The sequence below is a fragment of the Nerophis lumbriciformis genome, linkage group LG36, assembly GCF_033978685.3.
Source record: "Nerophis lumbriciformis linkage group LG36, RoL_Nlum_v2.1, whole genome shotgun sequence".
In the NCBI taxonomy this organism is placed as follows: Eukaryota; Metazoa; Chordata; class Actinopteri; order Syngnathiformes; family Syngnathidae; genus Nerophis; species Nerophis lumbriciformis.
The window spans coordinates 25,975,237-25,990,000 of NC_084583.2; the positions used below are offsets into that span (position 1 = coordinate 25,975,237).

The following is a 14,764-nucleotide window of genomic DNA, read 5'->3' on the forward strand; positions in this document are numbered from 1 at the left end:
TCCCTAAGTCTTGGATGGCGAGCTGTAGATAGGCCTGGAGCCTGAGCCCAAGGATCTCCACCTCTCAACCCCTGAACTCCACCTGCTCTGGTCGGGCCGGTAGGCGGCTTATAGCCCAACCCCTTGCCTCGCACCTCATTGCTCTGCGGCCCTTTGCACTACCTCATACACACCCTGCCCATAAACTGAACTCTCACTACAAACTGCCATACCCACAACCCCAAAGCGTGTGGCTGTGTGAACTCTGAATGCGCATATGGACTGCGATCAGTCTCATATGACCTTTTAAGAACTTTTGATACTACCTGTTATGAATGACCTGAACCCTTGCTGTTTTTTTCTTTTGTTTTGAATGGCCATTCCTATCAATGTATGTCCACTATTTGTTGCACTGTACATATTTCAATAACACCAGTATCATTTAAAGCATTTAATTGTGTCTGTCCTACTCTCTCCGAGTCGTAATCTAGACTTCTGATTAGCCCAAATATTGAGAACGTCTACTATAATAGCTAACGTACCTGTTACACTTGGTTCCAACCCCCTTTTTTCTTGGTGAGGATTATGAGTCCTTCATCAAAGCGGGTATTATGAACATCCTGACAGTCGACATCCCAGTGAGAGCAGATATTGTACAGTAAGTGATGTTTTATTATGTTCGTCTCTCGTGATGTTGAAGAAAGAAGCGAACGTTGTGATGCTTTTGTGAAAATAATGCTCCTCCGTATGCTTTAAATGATCAAAATAGGTAAATATTACACATGTTAACATGTGCCTGTTACTACATTACATATATACTTACAGTACAGCCTGTATATAAAACATTGAAGGACGTTTTGGGATTTTTTTTTAAGCGCTTAAGACTAGCGAGAGACTAGAGCGACTCTCATAGGCTCTGCTGTAAGCAGATTTTTGGTGGCATTTATTTACTAGTTACAATGCATAAGAAAAAGAAAAACATATGTGCTTTTGACTTACATAAGGATTGTGAATGACAGGCAAAACTCCAAAAAAGTGCAGTTCCCCTTTAATACTCCACATCTGACCTGGCTGCTTAAAACAATACGGCAAAAGTGACAATACAAAAAAACTCTGCTATGTTTACTTTGAACGTGAAGACAATCACCTCCAGCAGGAGGGCTGCATCATAAATCCACATTGAGGTTTTAATTAGTGCCATTACTTAACCGCAAGAGGTGGAGTAATTTAACGAATGTACGGTGTCCTTGAGTGTCTCGAAAGGCGCCTAGAAATAAAATGTATTCTTATAATTAAAAGTCATTTGAGTGACAGACATGTTCACCAATCAGAAATGTTGAGCCTCACGTTTTTTCCTCGCTTCAAATATGGACAAAGAAGTCTCACTTTATGCATATCGCTCTCTGCCTGAGCGTGTTCATTTAACAGTACAATTAACTGAACGCAGTGAGCTTTGTGTTTTTTTGTCATTCACAATCTTTGTGTCTGTGAGCGGAGATCGACTCCGCGTAATCAAAGCACGGAGAGCCTCACGACTTGCCAGTGAGAGGTTCCGCAAAGTAACAAAATTAGGAGGGAAAAAACTAAAGATTACAAAGCCAAATGGCTCATTGTGGGAATATTTCAGCTTCCAATCGGATGGCAATATGAGCCCATCATCGAGCGAGAATGCCGCGATAACATGGAAAAAAAAAAAAAAGACAACGTCCAACCTTGATTTTCAAACTGGGAAAAAAAGCACATTAGGGTGTTCCAATATTTATTCCAGTTACCTTTTTGCTTACAGAAATTAGTCCTTTTAATGCTTTTGTTCATTTATTTTATTTAGGACAGCAAAGTTATTTACCTTCCAATTACAGTACAATGGTAAACAATTCTACAGTAATGAAAAAGAAAAGTTTTAAATGGTTACCTCAGTGTTTCCCACACATTCATTTATTTGTGGCGGCCCGCCACGAAAGAATTACGTCCGCCACAAATGGATTTTTCGGCTTTTGACTCGCTCGACCGCTCATAAAAGCAATGGGACTCTGTCTGTGAATGTTGCTTGTAGTTACAACTCCGGTGCAGTAGGTGGCGGTAGCCTACTATGCATTGTAACTCCGCCAATAGCACTTAATTCACCTGGTGGGCCAGAAGAAGAAGAAGACGAAGACGAAGAAGACGAAGACGAAGAGGGACGGACGGACGGGATCAAAATAGGAGGGTAATATAGGTTATGGTAGATAGGTTATAGCTGCATCGCTCGCGGCTCATCATATATTTAACGATAATCCGCGATTTCACCGAGCGTTTCACTGACGCTGCTTCATTAACACCGCCGCTGTTTGACTCAGTCACCTGTTTTTATACCGACGAGCTAACGTGTCCAGGTTATAACCCTGTTGTCAATAAACACATGTGGAGATGGTGCTTCAGATACTACATTAATACTCAAGCTAAAATGTCCAGTGTCCACTGCAGCATGTGAATGCAATGAAAAGAATCAAATCTGAGCCAACCAGCTGTTAAAATGTTGTCCAGGTTAATGTTTTGGCCATTAAAGGCCCTTCATTTCAAGATTTCAACTGTGATGGGGCTTTAAACAGGTGGCTGACCTGTTCAGATGAGTGTAACTGCTACTGGTCAAATAATGTGAAATAGCATTTAATTTTACATGTATGCAATGCCATTTAAATGTAATTATAGATAATAATAATAATAATAATAATAAATACTGTGTAGTGTTGTAAATAGTCAACGGGAAGGATTTTAGTCAAATATAAGCCATGAGCACTACACAGCCAGAAAAAAACCTAGGCAGGACAAGTACAAATATTGGGGCAAGTAGATTTGAGAAGTCGGGCAAGTAGAAAAATTAGGGCGGAGGGAACAGGTGAGACTCAGCAAACACTGAAAAATAAAGCAGGGTCAGATCAGAAATGCACTTTTCTCATGAAAAGGGTCCTAATTTACATTCTTATGTGCCTTATAGAGAGGACCACGACAAAACATACACCTCTGCCTCTGTTTCACTTTATGTTGCTGGTAAATAATATGGTTGTAGTAGTAGGCTAAAGTTAAATGATTTAGTATGCACTAATTAAAGGGGCAGAGCTTTAAGAGACATTTTAGCTTTTATATTTTATAAGATATATTTTTTGTAAGAACCACAATTAATAAATATATTTCAGTGAATAACTAATTGTTCAAATCTGTATATAAATATGTACATAAAGTGTTGTAATTATATTCCAACTCCGCCGCCACCCCCCACCCCCCGACCACACCACCACAAATAGATGCCTGCCCTGTGGGAAACACTGTACCTGCATTAATATTATGATTAAATTACATTATTAACTCTGTATATTTTTATGGATTATTTCTTCAGTTTAAGAGCACGATGTAGACAAAGGCTCTGAGTCTGTCTGTATAAAACTACCGTATTTTCCGCACTATAAGCCGCACCTAAAAACCACAAATTTTCACAAAAGCTGACAGTGCGGCTTATGACCCGGTGCGCCTTATATATGGATTAATATAAATATTTATTTTCATAAAGTTTCGGTCTCGCAACTACGGTAAACAGCCGCCATCTTTTTTCCCCGTAGAAGAGGAAGCGCTTCTTCTTCTATGGTAAGCAACTGCCAAGGTAAGCACCCGCCCCCGTAGAAGGAAGCGCTTCTTCTTCTACGGTAAGCAACCACCCGCCCCCGTAGAAGAAGAAACGCGCGGGTATTACGTTTCATTTCCTTTGTGTGTTTACATCTGTAAAGACCACAAAATGGCTCCTACTAAGCGACACGCGTATAACGCAGAATTTAAACTTAAGGCAATAAGTCATGCCGAAGAACACGGAAATAGAGCAGCAGCAAGAGAATATAACATAAATGAATCAATGGTGCGTAGGTGGAGGAAGCAACAAGATGACCTGCGCCAGGTAAAGAAGACAAAACAGAGTTTCCGAGGGAACAAAGCAAGATGGCAACTGTTGGAGGACAAACTCGAACAGTGGGTTGTTGAGCAGAGAGCAGCAAGCAGAAGTGTCAGCACCATCACTATTCGAATGAAGGCAACAGCGCTAGCAAGCGAACTTCACCTGGATGATTTTAAAGGTGGTGCTTCTTGGTGTTTCCGGTTCATGAAAAGACGCAATCTCTCCATCCGCACACGGACTACTATTTCACAGCAACTGCCTAAAGACTGTTTTTTTAACATTCCCTTTAGCGCAGTTAGATGCGGCTTATAACACGGGGCGGCTTATAGGTGGACAAAGTTTTGAAATATGCCGTTCATTGAAGGCGCGGCTTATAACCCAGGGCGCCTTATGGTGCGGAAAATACGGTAACTATTTTTAATGTTGTGTTCTAATGTGTGGCACCTTGAGACAAGAATATGTTGCTTGACAGTCTAAAAGTAACACGTCTTCCTCTGCTCATCATTTTCGCAGTTTTATACATTTATGTGTATAAAATATAGAATCGCAATTGTGGAAAGAAAAATCGCAATTCCTGCAGGTCTAGTCTACATGCATCAAAACCTCCTACTTCCTTGAAACTGAGCAATGAGTGCCTCACCTGTGCCAGTGTCAGACCCTGGGTGAGTGGGGGACTTCTGTACCACAGGGCGAGTTCCAAAAAAGCTCCACCTGTCCTCTCCTCCCTGGTTTCCTCCCATGTCTGATGTGTAGTTGGGACAGTTACTCTCGAGCGGGGCGAGGAAAGGTGCAGGACTCCGCTGGAACCAGCTCCTACAGCCCCGCCAAAGACGCAGCGTGAGTTGTGAGCACGCCGCTCTTATGCCAGCTGGCGAATAACATGGCTGATGCAGAGCGCCAGTTTTAGACACCAAGCATGTGGGGCATCGACGGGACACAATGTGAACAACTTGGACGTGGATGGCTGCGGCCTACCTGCGAACCACAGCAGGTGATGCAAGGGGACTGACGCAGGGGGTGACAGATGGCGTGACAGAGGGGGTGACCGAGGGAGTGACGCCGGGGGTGCCACTTGGGGTGGATTGTGCCGATGTTGTAAGCCTGTCGTCCTTCAAGTCCCCGATTGACATTCTCAGCTTCTGCAAAACAGCAAAGCAAGAACAAATCGTAACAAATCCCACAATGTACACTACACTACTAAACTGTACTTCTTAGCTATTACTAAGTATTTGTCAAATGTAATAATAGAGAACATGTAGTAAACTGACTAAATAAAACTCACTGCTGTTGAAATTAAAGGTAAACATGACAACAGCAAGTTATGAGTTTGCAGTAAATGCTGGAATTTGGTGTCTAAATTTGGCAATAGGAGAGTTACAGTATAGGGACGCATAGACAAATATGTATTATGGTCTACGAGTCGCCTGATCACATTTTAATAGAGATGTCCGATAATGGCATTTTTGCCAATATCCGATATTGTCCAACTCTTAATTACCGATTCCGATATCAAGCGATAACGATATATACATTGGTGGAATGAACACATTATTATGCCTAATGTTCTTGTGATGCCCCGCTGGATGCATTAAACAATGTAACAAGGTTTTCCAAAATAAATCAACTCAAGTTATGGAAAAAAATGCCAACATGGCACTGCCATATTTATCATTGAAGTCACAAAGTGCATTCTTTTTTTTAACATGCCTCAAAACAGCAGCTTGGAATTTGGGACATGCGCTCCCTGAGAGAGCATGAGAAGGTTGAGGTGGGCGGGGTTAGGGGTTAGCGGGGGTGTATATTGTAGCGTCCCGGAAGAGTTAGTGCTGCAAGGGGTTCTGGGTATTTGTTCTGTTGTGTTACGGTGCGGATGTTCTCCCGAAAGGTGTTTGTCATTTTTGTTTGGTGTGGGTTCACAGTGTGGCGCATATTTGTAACAGTATGGTCACCTTCAGTGTGACCTGTATGGCTGTTGACCAAGTATGCTTGCATTCACTTGTGTGTGTGAAAAGCCGTAGATATTATGTGACTGGGCCGGCACACAAAGGCAGTGCCTTTAAGGTTTATTGGCGCTCTGTACTTCTCCCTACGTCCGTGTACACAGCGGCGTTTTAAAAAGTCATAAATTTTACTTTTTTAAAACAGATACCGATAATTTAGGATATTACATTTTAAAGCGTTTATCGGCCGATAATATCGGCAGTCCGATATTATCGGACATCTCTACATTTTAATTAATAGACCGCCAGGAATGGTCATGTTCATGGTTTTATTCATAACAATTGCAGTTAAATAACCCTAACAGTCCTTGATAAAAAAAGACTTTTTACAATGAATGTTGTGATTAAGGGACATCTTGCACTTCAGATCTGTCGATTTTTCACTCCGGTTATGTAATTTGTGTCGTACAGCAAAACTATTTGTTTCTCAGTCATTTGTTTTTGTTTAAATGTTATTTACTATATTAGATTTTACGATTGAGTTTAGACCAAATGACGGACACAACGTCAGACTCTAAGAGACGAGTCAACTATTCAAATAATTGTTAGTTGCAGCCCTAGGTGGCAAGTCAACTTAATTGATTTGTTACATTTTGCTTGTACATTCAGAAATAATTCATAGCGCTTCACTTTTTCCACATTTTGTTATGTTACAGCATTATTTCAAAATGGAATCAATTCAAATTCTACACACAATACCCCATAATGACAATGTGAAAAGTAATATTAATTTTAGCAAATTTATTAAACAAAGAGAAAAAAAAAAAATCACATGTTCGTAAGTATTAACAGCCTTTGCTGAATACTTTGTCATCAACAAAGCAATTACTGCCTCAAGTCTTTTTGAATACGATGCCACAAGTTTGGCACACGTATCTTTGGCCAGTTTCGCCCATTTCTCTTTGCCCATTTCAAGCTCCATCAGGTTGGATGGGAAGCGTTGGTTTTCATCCAGGATGTCTCTGTACATTGCTGCATTCATCTTAGTCTAGTCAGAGAGGTGACCAAGAACCCCATGGTCACTCTCTCTGAGCTAAAGCATTCCTCTGTGGAGAGATGAGAACCTTCCAGAAGGACAACCATCTCTGCAGAAATCCACCAATTAGGCATTTCTGAGTAAAAAAAATGCCCATGAAAAAAGCTGAGACCATGAGGAAAAAAATCCTCTGGTCTGATGAGACAAAGATTGAACTCTTTGGTGTGAATGCCAAGCATCATGTTTGGAGGAAACCAGGCACCGCTCATCACCTGGCTAATACCATCCCTATAGTGAAGCATGGTGGCAGCATCATGGTGTGGGGATGGGTTTCAACTTGGAGACTGGTCAGGATACAGGGAAAGATGAATGCAACAATGTACAGAGACATTCTGGATGAAAATCCAACCTGATGGAGCTTGAGAGGTGCTGCAAAGAGGAATGGGCGAAAATGCCCAAAAATAGTTGTGCCAAGATTGTGGCATCATACTCAAAAAGACTTGAGGCTGTAATTGCTGCCAATTGTGTTGAGCAATATATACAAATACTTTTGTACCTGCTGCCATCACATGTTTAATACATAAGGCTATCACATTGTGATTGAGTTTTTTAATGTATTTACTATGCCAAAGCACTGTAATCACAATGTTTATCATGTCTATTAGGTATTATATTTTATTGTTCTACAGTGTGCCTGTATACTGGTGATCGTTTGTGGATTTTTATGATTTGTGTCTGCTTGCCTCATTATGTCCTGACGCTGAATTACAAATGTCTACACAAATATTTTACCTCCGGGTACCATTAAAGAAACCTTGAACTTTGAGGCAAAGGCTGTGAATATTCATGTACATTTTTACTTTTTCATTTTTAATAAACTTTCACATTGTCATTATGGGGTATTGCCTGTACAACTTTGAGGATAAAAAACATTTTATTTTGGAGTAAGGTTGTAACATAATCTGTGAAAAAGATGAAACCAAGTGAATACTTTACTGATGTGCTGTATCGTAAGAGATTTTCGCTCAGAACTTTGAGGATATTATTTTGTTTTTTTGAGAGGGCTGCAATGCAATATCTATAAATCAACATTTATTTCCAGCATTTGTATTTTTGTCATCAGTGATGCACAGCAGAGTGCAATGGTGTGAGTCAAAGTAATGGACATCAGTGTGTTTTTAACCTGCAGATAAGCAAACAACAACTGAAGTGCGTCAACGTTTCTTGGGGCCAATCATTTGTCCTGCGAGGTGGGCGGAATGTTGACAGTTATGATAAGGCATATTATTAACTTTGGAAATACCGTAAACACTGAGTTAGAACGTCATGCAAAATGTCTAATAATGTATCTTTGTGAGTTTTACTAGAAAAATTATCTTTTGTAAGGTTTGCAAAGACAACATTTTGTTTTTGTTTTACAAAACAAGACAGTATAACTGTCATACTAAATATGAAAGTTATATAAAAACTCAAAACCAAACATGCCAAATGTCTAATAATGCCTGGAATAATGTACCTCTGAGAGTTTGACTAGAAAACTGATCTTTTGTAAGTTTTGCAAAGACAAAAAATAGTTTTTTACGCAATAGGACAGTATAACTGTCATACTAAATATGAAAGTTATACAAAAACTCCAAAACCAAACATGCAAAATGTCTAATAATGCCTGGAATAATGTATCTTTGCAAGTTTTACTAGAAAAAGTATTTTTTTGTAAAGTTTGCAAAGACAAAAAATATGTTTTTACTCAATATGACATTATAAGTGTCATACTAAATATTAAAGTTATGTAAACATAACTCCAAAACCAAACATGCAAAATGTCTAATAATGCCTGGAATAATGTATTTGTGAGTTTTACTAGAAAATGATCTTTTGTAAGGTTTGCAAAGACAAAAATTTGTTTTTTACTCAACATGACAATAACTCAGACCTGGGCATAAATTAAGTCTTTATTACTTAGAATATGTTCCCCTAGTGTCCAAATAACAATACGAAGGTCCTGAGTAGTCCTGAGTTCAATCCCGGAGTTTGCATGTTCTCCCCGTGACTGCGTGGGTTCCCACCGGGTACTCCGGCTTCCTCCCACCGCCAAAGACATGCACCTGGGGATAGGTTGATTGGCAACACTAAATTGGCCCTAGTGTGTGAATGCTGTCTGTCTATCTGTGTTGACCCTGTGATGAGGTGGCGACTTGTCCAGGGTGTACCCCGCCTTCCGCCCGAATGCAGCTGAGATAGGCTCCAGCACCCCCCGCGACCCCAAAAGGGACAAGCGGTAGAAAATGGATGGATGGATGTTCCCCTAGTGTACAAATAATTCTAAATTAAGTCTTTATTACTTAGAATATGTTCACCTAGTGTACAAATAACTCTAAATTAAGTGTCTGTTACTTAGAATATGTTCCCCTAGTGTCCAAATAACTCTAAATCAGGGGTCACCAACGCGGTTCCCGCGGGCACCAGGTAGCCCGTAAGGACCAGATGAGTTGCCCGCTGGCCTGTTCTAAAAATAGCCCAAATAGCAGCCCTTACCAGTGAGCTGCCTCTATTTTTTTACATTTTTTTAATTTACTAGCAAGCTGGTCTCGCTTTGCTCGACATTTTTAATTCTAAGAGAGACAAAACTCAAATAGAATTTGAAAATCCAAGAAAATATTTGAAAGACTTGGTCTTCACTAACTGACAAAGAAACATAACAGATTTGGTGTCCAGTTCAAAGTGTGACATGATTTATTTCAACATTTGAGAGTTGACTTTTGTATTTGACATGAGTTATTATTTGTACAAACATGGTGCAAAGTCATTCATGATTTGTTAAAAAATGTTAGTGGCTAGCTAGTTCAAATGGGATATTGTGATTTCACAAGACTGTCTTAGAAGTGATCATTTGAAAATGTTCAATTTAAAAAATGTGCACTTAGAGAAAATATAAAAATAAAGTGTTGCATATTGATATTTATCTGTTTCTATATATATTTATTGTGAGAAATCATTAAGATTATCAGTGTTTCCACAAAGATAAATATCATTCATTATTAATAATAACAGAGTTAAAGGTAAATTGAGCAAATTGGCTATTTCTGGCAATTTATTTCAGTTTGTATCAGGGGCGTCACTAGCTTTTAAGGACAGGGGGCTTAGCTTCACAAACGGCTAACAAAGACTTAGAAATGATTAATTGTTATTAGTGTTATTTAAAAAATGCACTCCCCGGAACGATGGCTTTTAACCATTTTTTTTCTTTTTCTTTTAATGCATTTATTAATTTGACATTTTATATTAAATGTCTTGGTTTTTCCTCCCTCTAAAAATCCTATGAAATGTTTAACAAGCCATTCTATAACAATACAACAGCTATTAATGTAACAATACAATAAAACAAATATATTTCATGTTTTTTTCATTGTTTTAACATTAGACTAATGTATATTACTTTATATAGATTCTACAAGAGTGATGTGGGCATTTTTCTATATGAACAAGTCCAAGGACGCAGAGAAAATGTGGACTGGATTTTGAGGGATGTGGGCATTTTCTATATGAACAAGTGGAATGGATTGGATACCGACACACTAAAGGGGCTCTCTCCCTTAAAGTACCAATGATTGTCACACACACACACACACACACACACACACACACACACACACACACACACACACACACACTAAGTGTGGTGAAATGTGTCCTCTGCATTTGACCCATCCCCTTGTTCACCCCCTGGGAGGTGAGGGGAGCAGTGGGCAGCAGCGGTGCCACACCCAGGAATAATTTTTGGTGATTTATGTTATGAAGTGAGGGGAAACTGAGTGAATAATGACAGGTTATATGATTAATTTATTTAAACTCATATTCGGGCCACTTTATAATGAATATGTTGGCATGTATTTGTTAAAATTTTTTTTAAAACAATTATATATATATATATAAAACACCAAATTATTTAGGGGGGCTTAAGAACATTTTAGGGGGGCTTGAGCCCCCCTAAAATAGGCCTAACAACGCCAATGGTTTGTATCAAACTGGTAGCCCCTGCGATGAGGTGGCGACTTGCCCGATTGTAGCTGAGATAGGCTCCAGCGTCCCCCGCGATCCAAAAGGGAATAAGCGGTAGAAAACGGATGGATGGAAACTAGGGCTGCAGCTAACGATTATTTTTCTATCGATTAATCTATAGATTATTTTTTTCGATTAATCGGTTAATCTATAGATTATTTTTTTCGATTAATCTATAGATTATTTTTCCTTTTACCGATTTTTTTTTAAATTTAAAATGAAGAGGAAAAAATAAATGTAGGCCAGTTTTTTCAAAAGGCATGGCTTTTATTTACAAAAAAAAAAGTATGGCCACTCAGTCAACATTGACAACAACATGACAAAATATTCTGTAACAATGTAAACATTTAAAACTTTTAACATTTAACAAAATTAAAAGTAGCTTATTTGCTTTTTAATGTGCAAATATAAAAGTAAACATCCAGTGCAAATCTTAATATTCTGGAATAGTATAAGCATTTCAAAAGGAAAAGTATTGCTTATTTTGCTTTAAAATGTGCAAAAATAAAAATAAACAGCCAATACAAAAAAGTGCAAAACGGAAATATTCTGTAACAAGTGTAAACATTTCAACAAAAGTAAAAGTATTGCTTATTTGCTAAAATGTGCAAAAATAAAGCTAAACATCCAAAACAAAAAAGTGTACAGTGTAAACATTTCAACAAAAGTAAAAGTATTGCTTATTTTGCTTAATAACACAACAATGATAGTATGATTAAAGTGAAAGTTAATTGTTCGTTTGTACATAGTATATGTAACTGTTAATGTTGTAAAAGGTATTTGCACAACTAATTAACGTTAGCGTTTGTGACACGTCTTGTGCCGTGGGGTTCTTTCAGGACCGACAGACTGAACGCCAGACGGCTTTGCCAGGTTTACAATCTTTTAATTTTACACAAAGTCTTTTCTCTTCCAACTGCGCGGATCGCGCACCTGGGCACGATTGCGGCGTCGCTCCCGGCGCGCCCCGCCTCGCCGCTCGCTCGCCGCCGCCGCCTCTCCACAGCGTTAAAGAGGAGCGCGTCTTTGTAAACACTGAACAGGCACGCCAAACGCGCCTCTCAGAGCGAAACGGTGCTTTAGTTTATGAATTTACAACGCAGATACAAATGACACATTCATGTTTTTGTGTAATAATGACAACGTATACGCACGCGGACGATTGACTTGTTGATGGTGATGGCAAGAACGCTGTCGGGGGTTTTCTTTTCAAATGTTCGTTCATAGCCGTTGTGCTGCTATGATAGGCCATTTCCGCTCGACACAGTGTGCATACAACAACATTATTAGGCCGTTTATTGAAATACTCCCACACTTTTGACGACTTTTGGCGTGCTTTTTTCCCCTCGCTCGCATCGTCTGCTTTGCGCTCCGCCATGACAGTAAAGTAGTGTGACGTAAATATGCGACGCGCCGACGCACAAAACGGCGTCGACGTATTTACGTAACCGATGACATCGACTACGTCGACGCGTCGTTTCAGCCTTAATGGAAACTGGTAGCCCTTCGCATTAATCAGTACCCAAGAAGTAGCTCTTGGTTTCAAAAAGGTTGGTGACCCCTGCTCTAAAGTAAGTCTTCATTACTTAGAATATGTTCCCCTAGTGTCCAAATAACTCTAAATTAAGTCTTTATTACTTAGAATACGTTCCCCTAGTGTCCAAATAACTCTAAATTAAGTCTTTATTACTTAGAATACGTTCCCCTAGTGTCCAAATAACTCTAAATTAAGTCTTTATTACTGAGAATATGTTCCCCATACTAAAGTGTTACCACAAACATATAACTTTGTCTTGAATTAGAATGAAAAAACAACATTTTATTTGTCACTAAAGAAGGGTTGGGTGACTGTTCATATGAAAGTGGTGTGGTTGGGAACCTCCAACAAGGTTAAGAACCACTGCTCTATATCAAATAAGAATGTGTTTATTTGGTCACAAGAGTGAATTAGTCTTGTAGGTTCGCGTAAGGACAGTTTGGATTCAACACAGATAAAAGGCATTTAAGTGATTAGGGTTTGACAAAGCTGCATATATGTTAGAAGTGAAATAAATGAGGTGAGCTGAGCCACTTTGAGGTTGTTAATGCGATCTATTTGTAAACACTGTTGTTATTTAGGCTAGCAGCGTTTGCCGCATAGCAGCTAATCACGCTGCGTACAAAGTGTGCTCAAGTGCCAAAGTTGTCTCACTCACGTATCAAGCAGCTTGACAAAACCCCTCCATGGTTGAATGTTCTGCTGCCAGCAGCGCGAAACAAAGGCACATTAGGGTGCTTTTGCTCGGTTTAGCCTCCATGCTAACGTCGCTGAGCTAACATGCTTTTGCCGTGGCCTACTTCCGGCGTCCGAGCCACCGCTGGCCTGCGTCGCTCGCATAAAAACAGCCCGTCTCCACCTACCTTTTTATGATGACGCTTCTTTGACGTTCCCTGGCGTTTGCTTTCTTTATTTTGTCCATTATTCAAGTACAGGGTTCTGAACAGTCGGGTGTATTGTGACGCGGTGGCGTATAATAAAGGGCTGGGCCGAGGACGTCGCTTAGCAACGCTGCTGATACACACATGTTACATCATGCAGGGTTGTCAACCTTTTCTGAGCCCAGGCACATTTGTTTTTCCCATTGAAAAAAATCACCTCCAGTAGAAAACATAAAAAAGCATCAAGGGTTGGAACTGGGGGTTAAATCACCAAAAATTATTCCCGGGCGTGGCCACCGCTGCTGCTCACTGCTCCCCTCACCTCCCAGGGGGTGAACATGGGGATGGGTCGAATGCAGATAATAATTTCGCCACACCTAGTGTGTGTGTGACAGTCATGGGTACTTTACCTTTAACTTGAACTTAACCTGATGTACTAACCCCGTTTCCATATGAGTTGGGAAATTGTGTTAGATGTAAATATAAACGGAATACAATGATTTGCAAATCCTTTTCAAGCCATATTCAGTTGAATATGCTACAAAGACAACATATTTTATGTTCAAACTCATAAACTTTGTTGTTGTTTTTTTTGCAAATGATAATTAACTTAGAATTTCATGGCTGCAACACGTGCCAAAGTAGTTGGGAAAGGGCATGTTCACCACTGTGTTACATGGCCTTTCCTTTTAACAACACTCAGTAAAGGTTTGGGAACTGAGGAGACACATTTTTGAAGCTTCTCAGGTGGAATTCTTTCCCATTCTTGCTTGATGTACAGCTTAAGTTGTTCAACAGTCCGGGGGTCTCCGTTGTGCTATTTTAGGCTTCATAATGCGCCACACATTTTCAATGGGAGACAGGTCTGGACTACAGGTAGGCCAGTCTAGTATCCGCACTCTTTTACTATGAAGCCACGTTGATGTAACATGTGGCTTGGCTTTGTCTTGCTGAAATAAGCAGGGGCGTCCATGGTAACTTTGCTTGGATGCCAACATATGTTGCTCCAAAAGCTGTATGTACCTTTCAGCATTAATGGTGCCTTCACAGATGTGTAAGTTACCCATGTCTTGGGCACTAATACACCCCCATACCATCACACATGCTGCCTTTTACACTTTGCGCCTATAACAATACAGATGGTTCTTTTCCTCTTTGGTCCGGAGGACACGACATCCACAGTTTCCAAAAACAATTTGAAATGTGGACTCGTCAGACCACAGAACACTTTTCCACTTTGTATCAGTCCATCTTAGATGAGCTCAGGCCCAGCGAAGCCGACGGCATTTCTGGGTGTTGTTGATAAACGGTTTTCACCTTGCATAGGAGAGTTTTAACTTGCACTTACAGATGTAGCGACCAACTGTAGTTACTGACAGTGGGTTTCTGAAGTGTTCCTGAGTCCATGTGGTG

At 39.8% G+C, this 14,764-nt stretch overlaps 1 protein-coding gene across 3 annotated transcripts in view; it reads right to left on the reverse strand.

Moving 5' to 3' along the window:
- The window catches only part of LOC133576873 (putative monooxygenase p33MONOX), a 33,000-nt gene that overhangs the window by 3,106 nt on the left and 15,130 nt on the right, over window positions 1-14,764 (reverse strand). For all 3 annotated transcript variants that reach the window (XM_061930233.1, XM_061930235.1, XM_061930234.1), the window contains exons 6-7: window positions 4,874-5,037; window positions 4,539-4,711 (exon numbers count right to left, since the gene is read on the reverse strand). In XM_061930233.1, coding sequence (XP_061786217.1) covers window positions 4,539-4,711; window positions 4,874-5,037 — 337 coding nt within the window. The remainder of the gene's footprint in view (window positions 1-4,538; window positions 4,712-4,873; window positions 5,038-14,764) is intronic.